Source organism: Tiliqua scincoides, chromosome 4 (assembly GCF_035046505.1).
Source record: "Tiliqua scincoides isolate rTilSci1 chromosome 4, rTilSci1.hap2, whole genome shotgun sequence".
In the NCBI taxonomy this organism is placed as follows: Eukaryota; Metazoa; Chordata; class Lepidosauria; order Squamata; family Scincidae; genus Tiliqua; species Tiliqua scincoides.
Window position 1 is genome coordinate 84566822 of NC_089824.1, and position 25875 is coordinate 84592696.

At 40.7% G+C, this 25875-nt stretch overlaps 1 protein-coding gene across 2 annotated transcripts in view; it reads right to left on the reverse strand.

Annotated features, from left to right (window-relative positions):
- Positions 1–25875, reverse strand: part of RELCH (RAB11 binding and LisH domain, coiled-coil and HEAT repeat containing) — an 86213-nt gene that overhangs the window by 56529 nt on the left and 3809 nt on the right. Inside the window, exons 2-10 of one of the 2 annotated variants that reach the window (XM_066625713.1) lie at positions 13384–13473; positions 7429–7500; positions 7269–7324; positions 6933–7046; positions 5408–5608; positions 5228–5319; positions 3297–3596; positions 1155–1230; positions 244–339 (exon numbers count right to left, since the gene is read on the reverse strand). In XM_066625713.1, coding sequence (XP_066481810.1) covers positions 244–339; positions 1155–1230; positions 3297–3596; positions 5228–5319; positions 5408–5608; positions 6933–7046; positions 7269–7324; positions 7429–7500; positions 13384–13473 — 1097 coding nt within the window. The remainder of the gene's footprint in view (positions 1–243; positions 340–1154; positions 1231–3296; positions 3597–5227; positions 5320–5407; positions 5609–6932; positions 7047–7268; positions 7325–7428; positions 7501–13383; positions 13474–25875) is intronic. The other variant, XM_066625715.1, reaches the window with a different exon arrangement.

Consider the following 25875-nt stretch of genomic DNA (forward strand, 5'->3'; position numbering starts at 1 on the left):
TCACAACAACAGCCCTGCAGAGTACCATCGAGGATCTTAAGCAAAAGGATAAATAGCAGGAGACCATGCTGTTTTGCTAAACTCACCTGACAGAGGTGCACAACCATTCTCTAGGAACAGAGATGCATGCACAAAAGTAAGAAAATGATTGCAAGTAATAGACTTCCACATAATAAACACTATAAACTTCTAGACCAATAAAATGTTTCATGAAAGCATGAGAACGATTTTGGGATTTCTCACCTCTCGCTTTGCAAGCAGAACATTAGGAACGATATGTGGCAAACAACGACCCAGCATTAGCATGACACTTTTTTCACTATCAGCAATACGCGACACCTAGAAGTGAATTTTTTTTCAGAGATTATATACACTACCCACATTATATAATACAGTACTTAAGGAAAACAGTTTAGGTCTCTCACAGAGATTAGTGTTCGAACAATATGAGCCAAAGTAAGACATGGAGACAGAAGACATAGCTCAGCGAACATGCTAACTGTTTCTGGGAGAGTGCAAGGATCATTAGTTGTGTAACCTGTGACTCCACAGTAGTCACATATCTGCAGCTACCCTGAACTCCATGATGTCCCCTAGACCCACATGCTTCTGATGCTACTGAGTGGGCCTGCCACATATACGACTAACCAGCCCATAGAATCTCACAGCTATTCAAAAGGTCTCCTTGCAATTGGCCAGAAATACAACTCCAAGATTAAAATTCAGAGTTGAAATTGTCTCCGCAGCATGCAGAAAGTCACACTGAAATGATTTTTTTTTTTTATGATTTAGTATAGGGGTGTTAAACATAAGGCCTGGGGGCGACATGCGGTCTCCGGAAGCTTTTTATCCGGCCCTTAGGCTCTCAGCTGCTGAGGTGTTACAGGTGAAATGGCAGTCCACATGAAAATTGGGCTTTCTCAAATCTTGAAATATGATCAAGATACGCATACTTTCTCTTCTGTCATTTGCAGTTAATGACTTTCTATATGAGAACAGGGTCTGATTTCTGGCCATAAGCTGCTTAATGATGTCACTTTCTGCTTAATGACATCACTTCCGGCCTTCAGTTGCAGCCCTGAATGCTAACTTCGGCCCTCTATACGAAATGAGTCTGACACCCTTGATTTAGTAATCACTAAAAGTACATGTACCTCTGATCCCAAACGGCTCTCAGCAGACATTTGACAGAAAGACAGTAACGCTTGATGAAACGCAGGCGATAGTTTCCTGAAATAGTTTTTGGGGAGGTGGGGGGGAGAGATAAACATAACAGAATACAGTTGGATAGTTTATAATAGCAGAGACTTAGTCACTTCACAACTGCATGAGAATGGAATAAAAGCCTTAGACCTTTAAACTGTTTTACAGAGGTTTGTCCACTGATTCAATTACATAAACCAACCGTTGTCTATGTTTAACTTTCTAGGAACAATAGTTCAAACTAGAATAATGAAAACAAAGAAGTATTGTTTTACTTGTGAAATTCTACAAAGCCACAGCATTAATATGGCACAAAACTACAAAATTATCTAGAAACACATAGAACAAAATGTTGTTTTTAGAGAATTGTATGCAAGGGACACGCCAATACTGGGCATATTTTAGGAAGTCCATTTATGACAACATATAAGGGTTGGAACAAAAGTAATGTCTCCTATTTTTTTATTTCAGATCTGGAGCTGCATAATGTGAGTTCGATTGAGTGGTCACTAGATATGTTTAGTTTCACCACACGGCGTGGCAATGCAGTATGTCACATGAGTGCAGCACATGAGGAGTTCAAAATGATGGATGTTTCAGATACAGGCATGTCCCTGTATCCACTGGGGGGGGGAGTGTTCTGTTCTGGAACGGAATGGATATGTGAATCTGTGGATATGGGGGGACGCCCCCAATGTCCAGAGGATCTTCTGAGCCTGGCAGAGGCCACAAGCATCTGCCTGTGGCCTCTCCTGGGTTCAGAATGACTGTAAGCATTGAAAAAATGCTATTTCTGGTTTTTCATGAAAATCAGAAATGACATTTTAAATGTCTTAAGGAAGCCTGGGGAAAACTTTAATAGACTGACTGGATTTTGTCATATGGGGGTGCTAAAAATTTTCCTGCTTGATGATGCCACTTCCAGCCATGACATTCCCTCCAGATTAATGAAATCAGTTTCAGTGGGTCCTGACAGATTGTCATTCCAAAAAGTGGGTCCCAGTGCTAAAAAATGAATCATGGCTTTATGGTAACATTCTGCAGACGTAATATTACTTTCCAGTTGAAAACAGTTGTTTTCTTATTTGGGATTAAAGAAAGCTTTCAGAAAATGTGATTTTTCAAGGAGGTGTATAAAGCATTTTAAGAGGAAAACAGTCATTATCAATTTACTCAAAATATATTCAAAACATAACTACCTTGAGACTCTAAGTGAGAAACCCATGTAATCAGATACTATCTTTAAAAAACCTATCTGTGAACATCATCAGTAAAAAGAAGTGTTAATAGCATTAATGCCTGTTTTCTCAAAAACGGAGCACCAATATGTGAAAATCGCAGTTTGTCATTCACTCATCACCAAAGGAACTGTGAGCACATCTCACCTGAAAATGGTACCATAAATTACAAAATGAACAAGAAATGCCATGCCTTGGCTATTCATTGCAATATAGCTATTTGTTCTTCAACTGTGTTTCATAGTGGCCCCCCCTGCACTCATTACATTCGTTTATCTTGTTTACACACAGACAAAACAGACAAAAACTAAGCTTGAACAGACAAAAACTAAGCTTAGGAGGCGTGGTACAAATAAGCAGAGAGAGAGAGAGAGAGAGAGAGAGAGAGAGAGAGAATAAATTGTTCATGCAGCTAGAGCTCTACATCTCATTTCTGCTGCAGCACTTCCCTCAGTTGAAGTAATTTTTTTTTTAATGAAGTCTTCCTATTCTGAATAGTTGATTTAGAAAGCAGGCACATATGACACAAAAGCATCTAAGTTCAGGTCAGCACGTCATAGGTAATAGTAGTATTGTTAGCTCCATTTAGCTCCTCTGCTTGTATCTCTCACGCTTGCACACACACCCCACCCCAACCCAGACAACCCAGTGTGGCAGTTCTTATCCGGAACTAATAAGGTCAGGCAACTTCTCTACTGCTACTTAAAAAAAAATCTGCAAATTTGTTGCAATTATGGTACAAATTAATATTATCCACACAGTTGTCAATTTCATTTTATATCATATGAAACATCTTGGTGTCAAAACTAGTGTTCTTATTCTAGAAAAAGAAGAACAATTGTTTAAATCACTAACCTATTAGGCTTATCAAAGTGTATGGCAGGCTTATTTGAAGGGGAACAAGATGGAAGGTTTGCTCTCTCCTTAATAGGGAGAGGGATCTGAGGGTCCTCTTTAGGAGTCCTTGATTGAGGTTCTGCGAAAAGCTTCTTCTCTTCAGTTTCCTCATGTTTACCATCGTTAACTGAACTCTTAATATCTAAATATTTCCCATTATCATCTGGGACTGTGATAGGCACTTGAGCTAAAAGTGATTGGATCGAGTCACATGTCACTGGAAGAGCAGACTTTTCACTCCTTAAGTAGTCTATTTCACTGAAGCAGGGGAAAAAACAAACAAGAAAAAAAACCAGATTGTTTGTAGCTTTCACTGAAATTAAGAAGCTGTTGTACAATTAGAAACCAATAAATCATCTTCAGTAACCTATCACTGCTCTGAAGTATATGAATAGAACTTTTTTGAAATATTTCCCCGACATGCATGCAGGCCGTTTTACATGCAGCTAAAAGGCAACAAAGGCAACAAAGGGGTTTAGAGGTAGGCAGAAGAAACTTATTGAGGCTCTCAATAGCACAAAATGGATTAAGAGTAGGCAAGTTACAATACAACAAGGTGTACTGCTGGCAAAGCTGCTGGTCAGCTTAGAGCAGGGGTCAGCAACCTTCTTCCACACAGGGGCCAGACATCAGATTCATCAATAGTAAGAACACGTGTGTTCAATATGCATGGGCATACCTCCCAATTAGGCCACAGAGCAGCCATTTTCAACCACTGTGCTGTGGTACACTGGTGTGCTGTGAATGGTCCCAAGGTGTGCTGCGGGAGTTTGGTGGAAGGTCATTTATTAATAGGACCATTGGAGATATGAGCCTCCCACCAACAGCAAGGTGTGCCTTGTCAATTGTCCTAAAACTGATGGTGTGCCTTGACAATTTTAGTACTTTGTCAGTGTGCCATGAGACAAAAAAAGGTTGAAAATCAGTGCCATAGAGCTAAGAAAAAATACGTAGATGGACATGTTGCAGAGAGACTCAGCCCAGATTGAGAATAATGCTAAAAAGGAAGTTTCTGCCCTTGGTCAGTGTACATGGTAAGTCTTACAGAGACAAAACTGAACTTGAATTCTTTTTTAGGACCATTGCAGGCCAGGTGGATATATCTTTTATGGGACTATGGACCGGATGATTTTGGCTGGCGAGGTTGAATGCGGCCTGCAGGCAGTAGGTTGCATACCCCAGCCTAGAGATTTCTAGACTTGATGTTTTAATTGTACCAATAAGAGAGTTTCATGTATGCATAGCAGCTTGAATGGGGTGCTCAGGGAGCAGGAGTACAGACAGATATAGATGGGAGAGATGAGGAATATGACTGGGTGCACACAGAACACATGGCAGGAGACAGCACTAATGGCAAATTGTTTTTTAATGGCAGCTGGACCTTTGAAGACTTGGTAAAAAGGATGGTTTGGGAAGCATTAAAAAAGACTTGTGCTATGATGGATGAAAGGAGGAAAAAATTAAACCAAGAGGTATTTAGTACCTTTCATATACAAACATCAAGAGTGATGTCTAACAAACCGATTCATTATACTCCATAAATAAGTCACTATAGTATCACCAATTTTGAAAACAGCAACTAAAAACATGGATAGAGTAGGGTAGGTTTCGGTCCATAAGTGATTTAACTCAGTACATGCAGTGAAATTTATAGGGCATTTTAGAACACGTTCATAGGTGGTTAGGCATGCTCAAATAAAATCAACAGGACAAAAGAATAAAATTACCTAAATATTATAGCACATTTCCGAAGATGTATCTCTCAGCTGAAGAAGATACTGAACACCTAATGATTAATTTATTTTATCAGTGCCAATTACTTTTTCTTAGGACACATGCTGCTACAAAACTTTCAAATTGCTAAAAAGTCTACAGTCCATAGTACGTACCTTTCAAGTCTTCGTATCTGTTCTAGCAGAGACCACTTCTCAGTGCTTAAAGCATTGATTTGATCTTCTAATTTCTGCACCATTACACATTGCTACATGAAAAATACAAAGGGAAAAAATATGCTACACTGCATTTCTGGTATCAGGCTTTAAACCTGTGAGAGAATTATAATTGGCTACCTCTATTGATTCTGGAGTTCCAAACACAGGAATGTTCTCCAGGATCGGAGTGGTAGCTTCAAATTCATCTTCTTCTGTACCAACTGCTATATGCACAACATCTTTTGCAGTTACTTGGTGGTTCCCAAAGTCCCGGTAGAGTTGTAACAAGTCTGGAGGCTTTGGAATGTTTAGCCCTACATCATCCCACAGTTCAAAATCCTTAAGAAGGAAGAAGCAAAACATTTATGGTTTTTTCTGGCAATGTCTTTTCTCACATAGGTATTTATCTGACACAGATAAATAGGAAAATAGTTCTTTATGGACTAACAAATTCCAGACTTTTTTTTTTTTTTTTTTGCCAGTATAGCTGTAAATAAAAATTTCAGGCAATAAGATTTAATAATGCAAATTTATTAATGCAATTAATACAATGCAGCATTACATTTGCGTATCATGCTCATTCTTAAATTCATTTAACTGCTTCATCGGTTAATTGAATTTGTAGTTACATGACTGAATTTTGATGAAACAAATCCTCACCAAAGTTCTACACTGACATTTATTCTTCTAACCAAACCTATTTCACATGAGCTACTCTCCTGGCTGTTATTGGCAAGATTTCCTCAAATCCAGCGACCATAACCAATCCATGTACATCCAACTATAACTTGGGCAAATCTGGTTATGGCTTACCATTTCTAAGTATGAACAGAATACTCTACAATCAGTGGTTTCCAAACTGAGCCATGGCTGCCCGGGGAGCTGCAGAAACCACCCAGGAGAACCACAGAATCCTTGTGAAAAACCCGCAGCCCTATACAATGTACAGAACTGTAGCCCTAATGGGGAGCAACAGTCAATGTCCCAGTAGGACAAGTGAGCCGCCAGTTGAAAAAGTTTGGGAACCATTGCCCTACAACAGGGGCACCCAAACCCCGGCCCTGGGGCCACTTGCGGCTCTCAAGGACTCCCAATCCAGCCTGCGAGGAACCCCCAGTCTATAATGAGCCCCTGGTCCTCTGGAGACTTACTGGAGCCCGTGCTGGCCTGACGCAACTGCTCTCACCGTGGTGGCCAACTGTTCAACCTCTCATGTGAGGTGTGGGATGAGGGCTCCCTTCTCTGCTTGCTGTTTCACGTCTTTGATACAGCAGCAGTAGCAGCAAGGAAAAAGGCTGGCCTTGCTTTGTGCAAGGCCTGTTATAGGCCTCAAGCTATTGCAAGACCTTCATTCATTCATACAAGTTCCATCGCTAATATATTTACATTTCAATTTACATTTCAAATTTGAATAAATTTACATAAATAAATGTAAATTAATTCTTTTTTTCCCCGGCCCCCAACACAGTGTCAGAGAGATGATGTGGCCCTCCTGCCAAAAAGTTTGGACACCCCTGCCCTACAACAATCTCTCTCACATGGACATTCCTACTGTTATATAGTTGGGCAAACTTGAGGAAAAAGAACAATTTCTTTAGTTTTCAATCACAAATGAAAGGAGAAAAGGATATAAATGTATGAAGGGAATATTATCCAAGCTTACCTGATCATCATTTTCATCTGAGAAAGTTATTGAAGTAAGCTTGTAACTGTTCTTTAATAAAAATTCATTGACTAAGAAGTTTAGAGCTCTTTTTTCAAGAGGTTTAATTGGTTCCTAGGGACAAAAACAGAGATATGTAAGAAGTTTAGGTTTTAGCCTCGTTAGAATATTTATTTTGTTATGCCTGGCATCTTTATAAGATAACCGTGAATATGGTAAAAAGTGTTTTCCAGTTCATGCAAAATAACAACTGATTCCATTACACAAACCCAGGCATCACAGACTACTTTGGATCTAGTAAGCTACTTGCCTAATGGAACAGGAATAATTACCTACCTGAATTTCAGGACTTGATTTGTAATTCCTCCGTTCCTGCAAAGGAACTTCATTTTCTGCAAACAGCAACACATAAAAATGTATTATTCTCCATTTAAGGAATCACCCATTTCTATTTTATCAAAATACAAAAACTAAGGAAAAGGTTTATGTACACCACCTGCAGCCTGAGTCAGGTTGGCTCGGAGGGCCTGAATGGTCTCCTTTGCTTTCCGTAGTTCAAACTCCAGGACTGGACAAGGTTTTGGATTAAACATATACAGGCATCCAACCAAGAATAGGGAAACAAAAATGAAATATAAAAAAGCAAGGATGGGTGTGAAAATAAAATACAATTGTATTAAAGACAAAGCATGCAATCTTTATGGATCTCCTGAACACATGCAGCAGAGTTAGACTGAAGCAAACTGGTGAACGTTTTCCATAATTAAATTCTGATCTTAATAACTTAAGCTGTCTGACAAGGAATGCTATAGGTTTTAATGAAATATTGTTCCGCCTCTACCTGGTTTGGAATGTCTGAAGGGCTTCCCCCCCACAAAACATTAGTACACTAATACCTGAAGGTAGGGGTGTCTTGCTATGAAGGGGCAAAGTGAATTTGAGTACACTGTAATTCAAGTAAACAGCATGGAATTTCCATCAACTACGTAGATCAGAACAGATTATGTGTTACTGCTACCATGTAGACGCCACTTTAAATCTCACTGTTACCATGTGGCATGGTGCTTGTGTGGAGAATCTAACCACGTGGATCAGATTCTTCTCATTATGCCACTGCAACCTTCAGAAATGACTGTTTTTACGAACAAAAATATTTGCCTCCATTGTTTAGGCAATGAATTTAATATTGATGAATAACGTTTCTGCCATAGGCATGCACAGCGACTTTCAAAAAATTAATTCAATTTACCAGATATCCTCAGATTGGCATCTATACTGACATATTGTGACTGATGGATTAGGCTTACTGGTTCAGAGGCAGGCAGTTAGATTACAAACTCTGAACATCTGCACAAGTAACGGAGAAAAAAAAAATTCGAGATTATATTTTTCATGTAAATACTGGAAATATTTACATTAGAATGCCCAAAAAAGATCAATTATAAACTACTGCGCAAAAAAAGAACCCCACAAAAGTACTAGTAGTTTAGTTAGCTTTTTACATGGATTCTTTCATTTTATAGATGAACTTGTGTTCTATGAAGATATTTCGGCCATAAGGTGTATGGAAAAAAGATTCACTCAGTTTGCATTTTTTTCCTTCAAAAACAGAAGGAATAGCTAGAGAATGCCACATCTACATGGAAGTAACTTGTTTGATGCACAGAATTTTACTGCAGAAATACAAAGCACAACTGAATATCTGATGAAAGAGTGTGGAAAAAAACTTCTGAAGTAGTCAGCAATGCTGATCTGCAAATATTTCTGTGCAACAAAGTCTGAAAACATTAAAATACTTGTATAGCTTTGTATTAGCTATGTATAAACAGCAAGCATTAACACAATTTGGTTAAGCTTGGCTTTTAAAAACTACCAAACTTGTCTGCTAATTCAGTTCAGATTTAAGTACATTTAACAATTATGGGCAAACTTCTTCCTTTAAATGATATAAAAATTGTTACAGAACAATTGCAGATCAGAAATGCCCTGCAACATGATGATAAAAATGCTTAAAAAAAATTAGCAAGAACACAAACTGTAGAGAAGCTCAGGAATTCCATTAAGAGAACTGGTTCAACAGCAAGACATAATCACTTGAAGGCACAGAAAGCTAGAAAACCCATATCACAGAAGCCCATGTCAGACGGCAAAGTATTTCATTACCTAATTGTGACTCTGAAACGCTTCAAACTATCATTGGAATGAGATTTTCCCTTTAAAACAGTTTACTCTGCTGCATGGTTTCTCTTTAAACAGCCTAATATTTTAAACTGTTAGCTCAAACACTACACCAACATTACTGTACAGTTGTAATAAAAATAGAGACTCGGTAAAGGAAAAAAAGGGAGTCAATGTTTTTATCACAAGTAACTAAGCTATTTTAATTCCTATCAAGCAGAAAACCCCTGGCAAAGGTAAGCAGAAAACCCTGGCAAAGGCAAGCAGAAGGTTTTCCTTTGAAGACTGAGGCTTTATAACTGCTATTCTAGGTTTGGCAGCAGCCTATCCTTGAGCAGACATAAAAAAATATTTTGTGGAATCTTTCAAGACTAACAAATTTATTCTTACATAAGCTTCTGTGGACTAGACACCAGTTCAGATACATCTGCTGAAGAAGGCTGTACAGTACTTTGAATAGATTCACCCTGCAAAAAACCTGTTACTCTCCAATGGTGCCACAGAACCCTCTGCTTTTTTGCTCCAATGAACTAAAATAGCTGTGACTCTGGAATCTGTAGCGAAAGTTAAACCTTTATAACACAGGTGATACCCTCACCAAGAAAGGCATACTCCATACTGAGTAATGGCCAATCCTTTCTAACAAGCACCTGGATGCTCACTGGTGGTAGAAAAAAACCACAAAGAAGTGAGAAACCAGGAACAATAGAAAAAATGATATTTAGGGTTTTTTGGATGGGATATTTTATTCCAAAAGTTCTTGATTAAAATAGCAAATTGTGATGTTATGTGTTTTTATCCAAATTCTTATTCAAAATTGTACAAACAGGGCAATAAAGCACAATAAGCATTATAACTGTGAACTCAGTATCATTTTAGATCAGTATCGAACATATATACATACATTTTCATTGGTTTTCCAAGCTTGTCAAAGCGCAGCACTACACAGACAAGCAGATTTTTTTAAATCACAATATACCCCCTTTGCATATCGTAATGGCAGAAAATGTGTAAAAAAGCCACAGAAAGTGATCAGGTCAAGGTGCAGTACAAAACAGAAAAAATGAAATCTGAGGAAGGTTTCACTGAGCCTTACTTGGTTTTTCAAGCTTCTCCAAAGTGAAGGCATTTACTGAGAGTGGCTTGGGAGAGTGGAGAGATCCAAATTTGAGCACAATCACCTGATCACAGATCACAATCACCTCATCTCCAGATTACAGTACAGTGCTGGTATCCTACCTAGGCATCCCCACGCCCCACTCAGGGCTCTTTCCCAGCTGATGCAAATGTGCGCACCTCTAGCAGATACTTTTACTCAGTAGTGCCACCATCAGAAACACTTCAGGGACTCACTGCCTTAATGAAAACTACTTGTGGATTCCTCAAAAGTAAGCAAAAGTGGTGTCACTTCATGAAATGAGTGGTTTTTCGTTTATGATCTTAATATCGTTTCATATCGCGATTTGAACAGAAATTCTCATTATTTTGTGATCTGGGTTAGTCATTGAAAAAAACACCCCTACTGATAGTATATATTTGCGAACATTCTGAATCATTTCCTTGATCAAGAGAGTATAAAGCAGGGCACAGCTGAACTGTAGAATTAATTTGCCCTTACACAGCCTGCACACATGAGCTGCAACTAGTCAGGCAAAATCAAAACAGCTTTCTATTGGATAGGTTTAACAAATAAGCACTCTCAGAAGTTGTTAGCATTTCTGCCTATAATTTTATTTTTTCATTTGAAATATGGTAAACTAGAAAACAAATTAATGAAGAACTTGAAACACTTTGTTATGTGAAGTAACTATTCATATAAAATATGTACTCATATTTTTATTCTGAGAACAGCAGAGGGAGTAGACACAGCGAGAATGCTAGACTCCGCTTCCTGTTAGTGTTTTCACTGTTGCCTCCTCTAGTAGTTATTTGTCTAAGTTCTTGCCTTCCACTTCCTTTTCCAAAGTGTTCCAAAGCAAAAGGAAGAAAAAGCTTCTGCTTGCAAAGCATTTGCAAACCAAAAGAGTTGAATCATGAGCATGATTTGAGGGGGGTGGAATTTGAGTAGGGTCTGTGGTTTTGGGTATCTGTGGCAGCAGCAGGAACATATCCCCTGTGGGGGACACCACAATATTAGAATCTCCAACAGTGATTTTAAGAGCTTCCCAGTAACATAAATTAAAAATTAATTCAAACACTTTCTCCAGTAACTGTTCAACACAACATACACATAACTTGTTTGTCCTGTCTCTAGTATGGCATATAGATTAATAATATTTTGCCTTTGACATAGAATTTAATAGCAAGAGGCTTGTAGAAACATTGTAGTGGTAAAGTTTTAAACCGGGGTGTCAGACTCGTTTCATACAATGGACCAAACAGTATTCATGATGCCTACTGTGGGCCAGAAGTGGTGTCATTAAACAGGTCATAACCAGAAATAAACACTCTTTCTCATTTAGAAACTCATCAGCTGCAAATGATAGAAGAGAAAATTTGCAATATTTTCAAGATATGGGAGAGCCCAATTATCATGCAGACTGCAGTTTCAGCATTTACTCCTCAGCACTGCTCAGTAGCTGAAAACACGAGGGCTGGCTAAAGGGCTTCTGAGGCCTGCCCCCAGGCCTTACTTTTGACACCCTTACTTTAAAGTTTAAACTATTTCACATGCACGAATGAAAAGTTTTAAAATAACGTGGAATTTGGTCACAGAAGACAAATGGGTGGTACCAGGTATGGGAGAATGAGAACAGTTCTTTAACCATTGAAAAGGATGTAACCCTAAGGGGACATTTATTGCATTTCTTTTTAGATTATTCCAAAGGGGCTCACTGATTAACTATCTTCCAACTTCTTTTGCAACAAACTGCTTCCAGTATTTGTTGTTCAGTGATGGTATATGCATATTCTAAATTATAATTTATATAATGGTGAAAGAAAATGCTTGTAGCATGGAGTGCTACAGTCTCTAGAATAAGAACACGTTTCAAAAATGACGTTCAAAATTCACATAGAATGTTAAACATTTTGACCATGCAGAAGCGAAAGAAAAGCAGTTTATCAAAATAAACATAATAAAATTCCAACAACAACATAGCAGAAAGAATATCACAAAGAAAAGCAAATCTGCATATACACACTGCTTTCTCTACTGAGCTACAATCAAGCTAGTCTTTAAAAAAAGTTTGCCAGGCAATCAGAACTACTGCCCAAGTACTAGTAGCCAGGTGTGTTTTCACCACAGTTGCAACAGTCACTAGAAGCTTTTTATAAAATAAAATCTACTTGGTTTACCACATTTCTGAATGTGTACCTATGTGGCCAATAAAAAGAACATAGCAAGTCAATACTGGTTTCCACTATTGCTTTCTGTGTTTGTACTGTAGTATTTAACCCATGTAGTATCTTGTACAAGTATCTATACTACAAGATACTACAAGATACTCACCGTACTAAGTATACTGTGGATTTCTGTCTTAACTATTAGTTTGAAGAAAATTAGTTTTAAGCTTATTTCTCATTTTCACATATTTGAATCAAAATTTATAACCTGGTTCATTCTATAAAATTACAACTCGTTATATTGGAAAACTCAGACTATTCATTCAAAGCCTTTCAAAGCCAACAAGGAAACCTTTTTGTATAAACACACCAATCATTTAAAAGTCTTCCACCACAATACTACATATATTTACTTATGGTGCAATCCTATCCAACTTTCCAGTGCTAATACAGCCACGCCAACAGGGTGTGTGCTGTATCTTGTGGTGAGAGGGCAGTTATGGAGGCCTCCTCAAGGTAACAATTGTTCCCTTACCTTCAAGGTGCATAAGGGCTAGAAAGTTGGAAAGGTTGGGCTCTCAGGGTATTCAATGGTACCCACACACAGAAGTGTGTTTAGGATTAGCCTTCATTTAAAAAAAAAAAAAAATTGCCCCTCAACAGTACTTTACTTGGTTCAAGTCTAGCTGCAGAAGTAGTCTTCTACTGTTACTGTTTTGTGACAATTATTACAATGACAGAAAAGCCATAAAGAACAATGATTCATCACAGTATTTTAAAAACACACACCATTAACACACCCACATGCAGAACTACCAATTTAAACTGCCACTAATGGTCAATTATCCAGCTAAGTATTAAGCTTACAATATACTCTAGAGTCTGAAGAGGAAAAAAGGTGAAATTTCCAAACATTGTTATAAAAAAAATTAATGGACACAGTCTGTACTAAAAACTTAGTACCTGACTGATCTAAAATTGTACTCACCAGCCACCCGTTCATCTGTCTCTCTGTTGCCATCGTCAGAATATCTGGCAAAATCCAAGGAGTCAAGAGTGCTAATGCTTCCAGCTCGGTCTACAAAGAAAAGAGGAGAACTTTTTATTAAAAGGCAAAGCCTGAGATTCAAAAAAAAGGTTCCACATTCATGGGAGAGCAACCTATGCAGCTTGAGCTTCAGTACAGCAGTTTCCACTCTGAAGAAACAGGGAAAAAAAGTAAGGGGAGGATTGTCTCAAATTACAGCATGCTCCCTTTGAGCATTCCTCTCCTTTTCAGCCATCACTTTGTAGTAGTTCAGTACAAGTAGTACCAACTACACTTCTGAAACAGGGAAATTCAAGAAGTAAATAAACTACAGAATTACAACGCAAGTTTGGCTTTTATATGGTTTTATAAACTAGAACTGTTCAATTCCTGTTTGCTATGGAACTGTAACCCTGCACAGAAACATGAAATAAAAGAAACTGAGCTGTCTTACAAGAGCAAAGACATCAAATATCTGTGAGAAACATAATAAAACAGACAAAAAAGAAAGGAAGGGCAAGACAATTAGTGCTTTTGGCAAGGGAAAGATTTTATACTATGATTAATGTAGACATTTTAATGAATATATATTCATTAAATATATTTTGATGAATATATATTTTAATATTTTTTTTATATATTTTAATATATTTTAATATTTTTAATATTTTAATGAATATATATTGTGAATATAAAAGATTGTAGGGCTGGAGACCAAAGAATCACCTCCTTTGACCTCATGCCACAGCATACGTAGAGTTAACCCGCAAACTAGCCATGGAAGTCAAGAATATCTGAGTTTTGCTTTTCCTTGCTTTTTGGCAAGTTACACCACCGTATCTGAGCACAGAGCAGATGTAAGTGTCCCTTTCCTTCCTTTCTATAAATTTCTAAGAAAAGCCATTAATACATTAAATAAGGAGTAACTGAAATACAATGAGAGTCTAATCCTAGCCAATTTTCCAGAACTGACACAACCACGCCAGTGGGGTGTTCGCAGCATCCTGCAGAGAGGAAGCAGTCACTGAGGCCTCCTCAAGCTTAGGGAACATCTGCTCCCTTACCTCAGGGCTGCATTGCGACTGCATGAAAGCTGGAAGTTGGATAGAATTGGGTCTTAAATCCCCAAATTACATCCTGGTCCTGTTTTGGAAGCTTGGCTGGAAGCTAGAACATATGGAACGCAACACAGTCAGCTCAACACTATCACTCCTGCACAAAACAGCAGAATTGATGGATTGTCCCTGCGTCAAAGCACTAGCATGGCTGTCCGTAAGTCAAACATTCATAAGTTGGGGCCCAAGCGTAGCTAAATTAGGAATATTGAAATGGAATAGTGCAGTGTGTGCCAAAACAGTAATGTAGCTACTCGTGGAAAAAATACTAAGGGTGCAATTCTAACTACTAGTTAGGCTGGCAAAAGTCTGCTGCAATAGCCCAGGAAGGTCGCAAATGTGCTGTAAAGCAGGTTTGCGTCTCCTGGTATGTCAGCTGGGCTGGCGCAGGGACATGTGCCGATCCATAGAGGCCGTATCTAATCTCCACACAAATGCGGAGAAGGAAGGCTGTGCTGGTTGAATTTGTCTGATGCAGGGGTCTGGGGAGGATGGGAAGGGGGGGAAGCGGGAAGGAGACGGGGGAGGGCATTCCAGGGAGCGGGAGGCAGGACCGGGTCCCAGCATTAATGCCAGATCCCAACCCCGTTCCCCAAGCAGCATGAGCAGCTCCAAGTTGCTCCATTCTCCTTGGACTTGCATCGCCTCCTGAGGTGGCACAGGTCCAAATAGATCCATTGGGGCTGTGGCTGCTTACCCAGGGGTAAGTAGAAGAGTTTCCCCTTGCCTCAGGCTGAGCCAATTCTGGCCCCAATCTTGTGCTGGATACAGCACAGGCCTCCTGGCCTGCCCGTTACAGCACAAGATAGGATTGCCCTGTAAGTACAACAGCCTTGAGAGCACACAATTATGTAAGTTTTACACATAGCTAGATAAAAACTTATTTTCCACATATTCATTCTAATGCCTCCCTCATGGTCCATTAATCAAAGAAATGTGTTTTCTTCTAAGTTCATGAAGGGGGGGATTAAAATTAAGGTTTGTGTATAGAACTCACTAACAGTGCAATTCTGTGTATGCTTACTCAGAAGGAAGCCTCAAGTTCCATGAGACTTACTCCCTAATAAGTGTGCACAGAACAGTAGTCCACTGTTGCAATCTTGTGCACATTTACTTAGGGGTAAGCCCCATGGGATTTAGATTGATTTACTTCTTGGTAAAACATGTCTAGGACTGGGTTATAAATTACCAATTGATGCTTTTGCTCCGTGTACCCTACTTTCTAAAAGAACTTGTATCCTGTTCTTTGGTCCTTAAACAATTCTGTGGTTTAGCTCTCAACATGGCCTTTTGAACAGCTTCTGCTAAGAAAGAATGGTGTTCAATCTTCCACTTTCTTGGTCTACTGGTAGAACAAGTTATTTGGTAACCTGGGCTTGAAATTATTCCATACTGCTCCACACCTATACTCCATATTTTGACTTCCTCCTATTACTCATACTAGATATGAAAGATTCAAATCTGGGAAATAATTTAGTATTTTGTGCACTAAAGCACAAGCAGATCAAGCAAACATAGCTAACTAAATTACATTAAGGCATTTTCATCATTTCATTTAAAGAAAAACAAAGACCAGAATGTTTTTAAAGTTTTAAGAATTTTTGAAAAATTGCACTACGGTATGTTTTCTTTTTCAGATAATGTGTAGAAGAACAGTAGAATATAGCTACTTGAAGACATAAAATAGGGATGGTGGATAACTACTCCAGTAGATATCAAAAAGGTACAAACAAATATTTTATTTGTAATGTCTTTCAATCACTTAGTCTCCAAACCATATGTGTATATATGGGAGTCACAGTGAGCTATGATTTTACTGGCAGAGAAAATACAGCTAAATACAAGTTGCTTTTCCCTTATCCAAACCACTTGGAACACGAAGTGTTCTAGATTTTGGAATGCTTGCCTAAATAATTGCTGTTCTTCATGGAGGGGAAGAGGTGAGAGGTTAATACCTGCCGGCTCCTGCTTACACAAACTTTGTCTGCAGAGCTTTTTTCCCCCATCCTTGCCACCACCTTGATCGCTTTAACTGAAGAGATTAGCTGGAAGAAGTAAAAAAAAAAACAAAAAAACATGCTGCCCCCACTGTACTGAGCCTGCTCAAAATTCAAACTTAATAAGCTGGCTGGCTTTGTGCCCCATGCTGCTTTGTGCTACATGATCAAAATGCATTTCCTATGTCCAGACGTGACCAAATGGTTTTTCAGATGGAGCGCTGAGCCCAGCCAGGAGGGACAGGATAAGGAATGTCCTGCAGGTTTTGTTGCTGGCTTGCTGAGCGACTGAAGACTGTAAACAGAAGAAATGTCCGGCAGGTTTCCTCTGTGGAGTGAGGAACAATGCTGGTTAGGAAATGTAAACCATCTTGGCACAAAAAAGGCTGGATTTTGGAGTAGTCTAGATTTCAGATGTCTGGATAATGGGTAATCTATCTGTACTGTGTGTGCCTGGATACAGCCAGCCTGCAAATTCTACCCCCAAACTATATTTGTTGCCAGGAGGCAACAACTATATTCTTAAAGTTGTTTGGATGGAAGCAATGCAGCATCATTATACCTGCTATCCTTTGACTATAAATGGGAGCAGAGAGATGATTGGAAAGACAGAAGCAGACATAACTATTGGCCCCTTTGCTCTCACCTTAGTCAACCGGTACTTGCTTCAGGTAAGTATGAAGACTGCTGTAACTTTGGCTTCATTCTGACAAATGACTGGTTTTTTTTTCCTGGATTGTCTGTAATGCCTATGGAAAGACTAGGCTGCAAGAAAAAGACTTTTCTAATGATCACATGGTGATTAAGAACTGGTTGTAGTAGGTGATAACCAATTAGCAATCTTTAAAAAATCTTCAAACTTACTTGGGTGTGGTAGGTATGTAACAATCTAAACTGAAATAATGGGCTGGATTGTATTTAAGAGCTTCTGTCTGAAGCAATATAATTTAAAAACATGCTCAACAATCAAACTGTTCAGCATCACATTTGAGGTGAAATAAATTAACAATTCCATTACAACTGAGAAATCAGTTCAGGAACTAAAGGTGTGAAATGAAACACTTTTGCTGATAGGTTTTAACACAATGTCTTTTAGACTGCATGTTCAAGTCTAACTTTGTGGAAAACTCTAACAAAAAATTCCTCTTGCACTCATTTACTCAATATGAAATTCACTTGATAAAAGTGTGCCAATTTATTTACAGCTTTGTCTAGCTATTCTACAATCTACTAGGATTACTAGCCTACAGTCTACTAGGTGATTCATGGGATCTCTGGTGCATACTTTAACCCATCACCAACTGACTGTAACAACAGACTTATATTTATCTGTTAGAGCTTCTTTTCTGCTAGTTACTTTCCATTTGCACCATTTTCTTTCATATCTTATACCATAAAATTTGTGCCACCAAATATCCAAGTATCTCTTTCCCAACTCATCCTTCTCGGAATCTACAAGTTTGGACCATCCTACATGGGCTCTTGAAAATATGGCTGCAAAACCACATGGTAGATGAGAGAACATCCTACACCAGGGGTGCTCACACTTTTTTGGCTCGAGAGCTACTTTGAAACCCAGCAAGGCCCAGAGATCTACCAGAGTTTTTTTTACAATGTTCGCGCCATCGTAACATATAACATTTATGTTTACAATGTATGTTGGTGTACCTTGAGCCCCACTGAGTATAACAGGACTTACTCCTGAGTAGACATGCCTAGGATTAGGCTGTGAGGCTGCAATCCTAGCCACACTTACCTGGGAGTAAGCCCCATTGAGTACAGAAGCACCTGAAGGGGGGGGGGGTTCAGCACTCCGCGATCTACTCATTTTGCCTCGCGATCTACCGGTAGATCGCGATCCACCTATTGAGCACCCCGTCCTACACTATTCCCCTCCATAGCCTCTCTTTGACACAGCTCCTTCTCAAATGGTTTTGGCTTTGAAAGGCAGCCATCTCCTCCCTATTGCTTGTGGCAAGTAAGAAAGGTATAGAAACAGAGATAGTTTGAATTGTAGACCTGAGAACTTTTGCCAGTGATCTGAACTGATTTTGCTCAATATTAATGGAAGCAATATTCCTGAGGTTGAAACTATTCCAGACACTCGTCTCAGCAGCAGGGCACTTCCTTGCAGTCTAAGGAGCCCTTCATGCACCAAGGAGGAACTGAGGGCCTGTGTAGACATTTGGCAGGAAGACACGGTCCAGGCAGCTTTCGCCAAGTTACATTCTGACATGATGAGGGACATGGCTTACCACAGGGACCTGGAGGCATGCCAGTACAAAGCAAAGCAGCTGAGGAGGAACTGCAGGTTGGTCAAGGGGAGCAACAGTTGATCTGGGCACTCCAGGTCAATCATGCCCTCCTCTGACACCCTTTACCAATTCCTCTGTGCTGATTATGGGGTGATTACACACTGCCTCAGTGGCTCGGGGGAGATGCAGTGGAGAAACTAAACTGCTGTACCAAGGGGGGGGAAGAACTGGACAGCATGGAAGAAGTGGTTCTTGACTCTGGGGAATCTAGTCTTCTCACTGCAAGGAAAGACCCACTGTATTTGATGAGCTGCTGATGCCCTGGGGGACATATACAGCCTGTCACCCCAACAGGCATCCAAAGATACAGGTAAATACTCCCTATTCCGAGAGAGAGAGAAAGAGAGAGAATTAAACAGCTGGGAAATGCTGTGGGATGTAGAACAGGAGATCATCCAACCAACAATGCACCAATTACTGTAACAGGCCTTGGGCACTCACATAACTGGGGAAACTGCAGGATACAAATTTATTAAATTACATACATACTGTATGTATAAACATACACAGTGGGGAGAACATCGCTGATCCAACTGATCAGTACTTGCCCAATGCAGTCTTTTTGGAGACTGTATTTATGTAAACATTTGGACCAATGGGGGGGACTCCATACAAGAGGAAGGGACAGACTTGGGAGAGAAGGTGGGGCAGGAGAGGAATATGTCAGCTTGAGTTCTGAGTGTAGCAGAACCACAGCTTACATGTTGGTTCAGGGAGCAGGTGCAGAGAGATGATACAGCAGAATCAGCAAGCACCTGGGACAGGCACACCCTGGGTGTGACCAAGCCAAATACTGATTGGCTGAGCTGACTATATGAAGATAGTCAGGAGGAGCCTCAAGTGCAGCAGTAGGGGAGTTGATGGAGTAACTGTGAGACTGCTGCCAGTGACTGAAGAGGCTGGATACTGTATGTATGTGATATTACTGACTTATGGACTGAACCTTTGACTGTGTATTATTGGAACTGATTTGGATTTGTTATACTGGAACTGACTGCTCTCCGTGCTGACTCTTGGACTGTTAAATGACTACTCTATATGTGATATCCCTTGACCAATACAACTGCTGAAAGTACTTTGCTGTAGTTGAAGTGTTGTTCTTGCAACCTGCTCATATTGGGACAAGACTGGGAACCTACACTTATAATTTTTACAAGCCCCCCTTAAACCTTAACAGAATAGGCAGATTAGGTAGTTGACCCAGCATGCTGCAAGGAATGATAGTTATGATTCCATGGTTTCGGAGAAGGGTGAAAGTGGGAGTAAATGGGAAATCAAAGTGGAAGAGGTTGCTCTATGGGTCAGATAGTGGCTCATGCTGTGACTAGTGTGTTCACGGTGCCTCTGAACAAAGGCTAGAGAAAAGGGGAGGACTTTGAGCACACAGATCAGTCATTAAACTCACCTTAATACCACTTGCTGTGAAGGAACTTGTCTCCTCAACTAAACAATTTCTGACTGAACACCCAAGGCACACTACAAGGACTTTACTGCAAAACCTGGTACAGTGGGTTCAAGGGTTCAGTCAAGGGGTTTTGTTTGAAAACAGTTTCCAAAAATAAAATAAAAAACCCTTACACACTCAACCACTTCAGCAATGAACAGACTAAGAGATGTGCTGGTGACACACAATCATTTTGAGGTTGGCCAGTTACCAGGGAGAATATCACATATCTCCATGAACAGTCCATTTGTCCAATGAGAAATTTCAAGTAATTTTATTTATGTAATTGTTTGGACAAAAACACCTTCGGTTATGGGTTCACCTTCAAAATCTTAATTTTTAAAAAATGAACAATAAATAGTGGCTTTTTGATGGGTGCCATTTCACACTGCCACCCACCTCAATGCTTTGAATGTGATTCTCTTTCTCTGAGTAAATTGCCATGGCTTCATGTAAGCGCCGGAACATATTTTTTAGAATGAAAACTTGTCAGGACTCACTGGAAGTGATGTCATGACCAGAAGTGACATCATCAAGAAGGAACATTTTTAACAATCCTAGACCTCAATCCTACTCACACTTACCCAGGAGTAAGTCCCATTTACTATCATTTTTAAAAGAATATACATAGTAGCTTGTTAAAAATACAGATCTGTAACATTTCCTCAAATGCAGTCACATACTATGGTAGCATCAAGTCTAATATATTAAAAATAAAATACTGAAATGAATCAGGACCCACCTGAAACTGACTCACGACCCACAGTTTGAAAAACACTCAAACCTTTTACACCAGTGGTATTCAAACTGCGGCGTCGCGACGCCCCAGCCTGTGGGTCCTGGCCTCTGCCCCCTTAAGTGGCAGGGACAGCCAGGAGACAGGGAAGGCAGCAGTGCAATCCGTAGGATCGCGCTGCTCAGGGGGCTGCAGTGCACTTGCCCAAGCCTCCTGCAGCTTCCCAGGGGTGCGGGGAGCCCTGCACAACCTTTGGCAGGGCTCCCCAGGTCAGGAAAAGTGAAAGTGGAGCGATCGCACCCCGCTCCGCAAAACCGAAAGCTATCACTTCGCTTTTCCTTCTAACCGGGGTGCAGGGACTGGGGTGCACCCTCCAGTCCCTGCAGCAGCTGTCCCTGTGTGCGGGGCGCCCTGTGCAAGCGCCTGCAGGGTGCCCCAGGTCAGGGAAAGGGAGAGTCGGGCGATCGCGCTCCGCTTCCAGAGGCAGAGCAGATCGCTCCACTCTCCCTTTCCCTGACCTGGGGCTCCCTGCAGGCGCTCGCACAGGGCTCCCCACACACAGGGATGGCTGCTGCAGGAACTGGTGAGTGCATCCCAGTTGCTGCAGCCCCCTGAAGGATCGTGTTGCTGCCTTCCCCCTTCCCCTGCTGCCTCCTACTCCCTCCCCTACAAAGACTTACTGTGGGTTTCAAACTCCCGGAGAGTTTGAAAACAGCAGCTTTTACACCATGAAGGGACCAACATGGATGGGTTGGATCTCACTTAGTCTTCAATTAACACATCTGTCCTGTCTTCCCAGGACATTTTACAGAACTGAAGGTACCCCATGACATTTTGGACCAAGTCGTCTCTATTTTTACCAAATAACCTCACTTGAGTATAAAAGACTCCACTGATGAAAATATGGGAATGAAAATATTTTAGGCCTGGGTCCACTACTACAAGGTTTGGAAAGAGGGGGCGGCTGGAGACATGCTGCCCTAAGGAGCAAGCCTTCACACATGCTGACTCACATACCTCCAATATACCAGACAGAGGAACCCCACGTGTTCATGAGGCTTGTTAATCCCCATGCACAAAGAAAATTATATGAAATGTTACATGTGGAATGTGTGGTCTTCACAACTCCTTCCTTGTACCATATTCCCTGCAGAAAAGTCCCCCATCCTCACTCTTGTTTTGACCCCAGAACTTGTAGTGTGGATGCACATCTGACCTGCCTCTCCTGGGCATGAATGAATTGTGCTAGTATGATTGATTACTTCCACAAATATGCCAAAACTCAATTCTCTGGTTCTGACCAGGAAGGTTGCCCTGGAATACCATCCAATCAGTCCCCCAAACAAATGAACTTAGCTTAATTCTGGGGGAACCCTCTTACTTGGAAGCAGGGAGGGGAGGCAATTTTTTCAAAAGTGGTTTCCCTTCATGAGAACCCGACTTCCTTAGTTGACTGAACTGCAGAAAACTTGGAAGAAAAAAGCATTCTTGTAAAAGCTGTAGTGGGGAATCACAGTTCTGCAGATGTCTGAACCAGGAAGTTTCCTGCCTTGGAAAGGCCAAAGCGTCAGGGGGACGCTCTAGCTCAGTGGTGGCAAACCTATGGCACACGTGCCAGAGGGGGCACGCAAAGCCATCACTGTGGGCATGCAGCGCTGAGCCAGGCAGCCTGGAGAAGGGCACTAAAGCTGCGTGTCACTTTAAAGAAAACAGAGACTTTTTCCACACCTCCGTGTGTTGGGGAGGGTGGTCTGCTTCCCTCTGCCCCCTGAGCTCACTGCCATCCCAACTCTCCAGCAGGCTCAGCCAATCAGCATCCAGCAGGCTCCTGGCTTTTTCTGTTGGAATGGCTCAGGGCCCTTCACTGGCTAACCACCAGCCAATCCTGAGCTGCCCTCCTCCTCAGCCACTGCAAGCCTTTGCAGCCCACCTTTCCCTGAGCAGCTCCCCATTCAGCACCAGGAGAGGCTTTTCCTCCACAGCAGAGGCACAGCTGGGGGTGAGCAGCACAACCAGAGACAAGTCCTGCGTGTCTGCTCAGAAGTAAGCCCCATTACAGTGGATAAGGCTTACTCCCAGGAAAGCATTGCCGGCATTGCAGCCTTGGAGCCTGCTCCTGTGCATGTCTACTCAGAAGTAACTCCCATTATAGTGGATGAGGTTTACTCCCAGGAAAGGGTTGCTGGCATTGCAGCCTGCTCCTGTGCGTGTCTACTCAGAAGTAAGCCTCATTACAGGGGATGAGGCTTACTCCCAAGAAAGAGTGCCTGGGATTGGAGCCTGTTCCTGTGCTCCAGAGTAGACTTCTGTGTCTACTCAGAAATAAACCCCATTAGAGTCGATGAGGCTTACTCCCAGGAAAGACTGGCTGGGATTGCAGCCTTGGAGCCCACTCCTGTGGGAGGGGCTTTTAAAAAAAAAAATTTCCTTGTTTGAGAATATGAGCAGTGGCAAGGTCTTGCAGCCACCCCCTCCCTGCCAATATTTCTTTACCCAGCATGTAATTAGTCTGTGGAACTCTTTGCCACAGGAAGCAGTGATGACAACTTGCCTAGATGCCTTTAAGAAGGGATTGGACAAATTTCTAGAGGAAAAGTTCACTGCAGGTTACAAGTAATGGTAGGTAAAAGATGTTAATGTATGAGTTGTTTTTTTTCCAAAAAAAAACTTCAGTATTCAGGTTAAATTGCCGTGTTGGCCCTTTGTGATAAATAAGTGGGTTTTGGGTTGCAGTTTGGGCAATCAGTCTCTAAAAGGTTCACCCTCACTGCTCTAGCTCCTTTAAGCAGGAAAATGCTACTAGGATTTTTGCAGCCCCAGGAAGTCTGCCAAAGGATGATTGGCAGTATGAAACTGAGGAGTCTGGCACAGCTCATGCCATGAAGGAAATCCTGGATTGCACTGAATGTGTAGTTGCAAATCTCATGCAAGTTGAAACCCAAAGACGTATTTCCCCATAGAATAGCATCATGTTTGATCTAGATCTGAGTTCCCTATGCCATGGGAATGGATCAGGTGCACAACAAAGGATTGTTTCGTTGGGGCAATGAGAGCAAGCAGCTTGCTGTGGAAGGAGAACTGCGGAAGAGGAACAGAAGAGCAAGAAGCAACAATTTTCTTTTCTATAAAAACAATATTTTTACATGACAAAAAGCCCAACGATATTTTCGCTTCAGCTATAGTAAATCAGAAGAGATCCTACTGCACATCTTTAACAAGACACTGAATATTTAAAACATTTTAGGAATGGAAAAATATCATTCAATATATTCATAACACTGTCTCAAGCAAAACACTAATTTATGTAAATAAAGCACTGAACAACAAGACTGGTTACACTTTCCAATCGGATACACCTCTGAATTTATGCCAATACAACTTTGTGGAAGAGTGAAATCATGGTAACATTAATTGATACAATTAGACAGAAGACTGCAACTTATGTTTTTCAAATGCAATATCTTATAATGCTGTCGATTATCCCATTAATGCAAGTTACACTACACAAATGTCACCAGAAATATCTGATGGTATTACTGATCAAAGAGTGATGTATCACAACATACTGAACCTTTCGTTTTTTAAACCATGGGTATAATCTCATATAAACTGCATATGCTATATATTGGTCAACCCTTTTCTAGGAACCAGGTTGTAAGATTGGGTCCAATCCATCTCTTTGGTGTTGAGAATTGGTTTTGACTTGCATTAAACTGCTCATGCGAGCAATTTACTTGTTAGCAGCAAACTTACATGAGATTATAGTTCCCCTCTATAAACAGAAGTTTCAAATTGCTATGTTCCAGTTTACAGAAGAGAGCAGATGATCTGACATCAGTTCACTGCTCACATGAGCAGCATTTTTGCACAAGGCTGTCTCTAATGTCTCATCAGAACCGACTACAAATTGCACCCTATTACTTCCATTCATGTAAGAAATAACCACGACATGAATAAAAATTTGCTTTGCATAGTAAGAGAAACAAAAGGATATTCCAGGTATGCTTCCTTCACATCCATGGAAAGCTTGGCCATGCTCACTCAGGCAACATCCTGCTACTGTGAATGGGAAAACTTTGCAATTCAAAATTTCCCATGTACCTCATTTCAGTGTATATGCTTAACTCAGCTTCTCTCTAGAATCAGCCAGAATATAACATGACTTTGTTCAGGTACAGCTACTCAAAGAGGGAAACTCAGTTCTTCACACAAAAATCCATTCCTGACTTTCCCCCCCAAGTTCTCAGTTTCAGCAGCTTCAGAGGAAGAAGGCTTGTTGTCGCTAGTGTTAAGCAACTAGCAGCGAAAAATCCTTACTGATTTACAAGTCACCCAAAGATCTACAAGGTTTTTTTAGAACTAGGTTCTGCTCATTTGACTCACTGTACTCACCACCATTATAGGTGGGGCCTCAGTATCCACGGGGGATCCATTCTTAGATCCCCCCACACTGTGGATACCAAAAATTGCAGATAAGTGAATTTGCTATTTTTGACCCCTTATGCCCTCCAAAAAGGACCAGAGCTGTGTTCTGGTCTTCTCTGGAGGGTTTTCTGATTGTGCATCTGCCCACTGCCTTTATGAGCTTTAGAATGGCTCATAGAGAAGTGGTTCTCACACATTTAGCACCAGCACCCTGTTTTTAGAATGAGAATCTGTCAGGACCCACCGGAAGTGATGTCATGATCAGAAGTGACATCATCAAGCAGGAAAATTTTTAACAATTCTAGGTTGCAATCCTACCCAGACTTACGCAGTAATAAATCCCCAAATGTAGTTGCATAACATGGTAGCATCAAGTCTCGTATATTAAAAATAAAATAGTGAAATGAATGGGGACCCACCT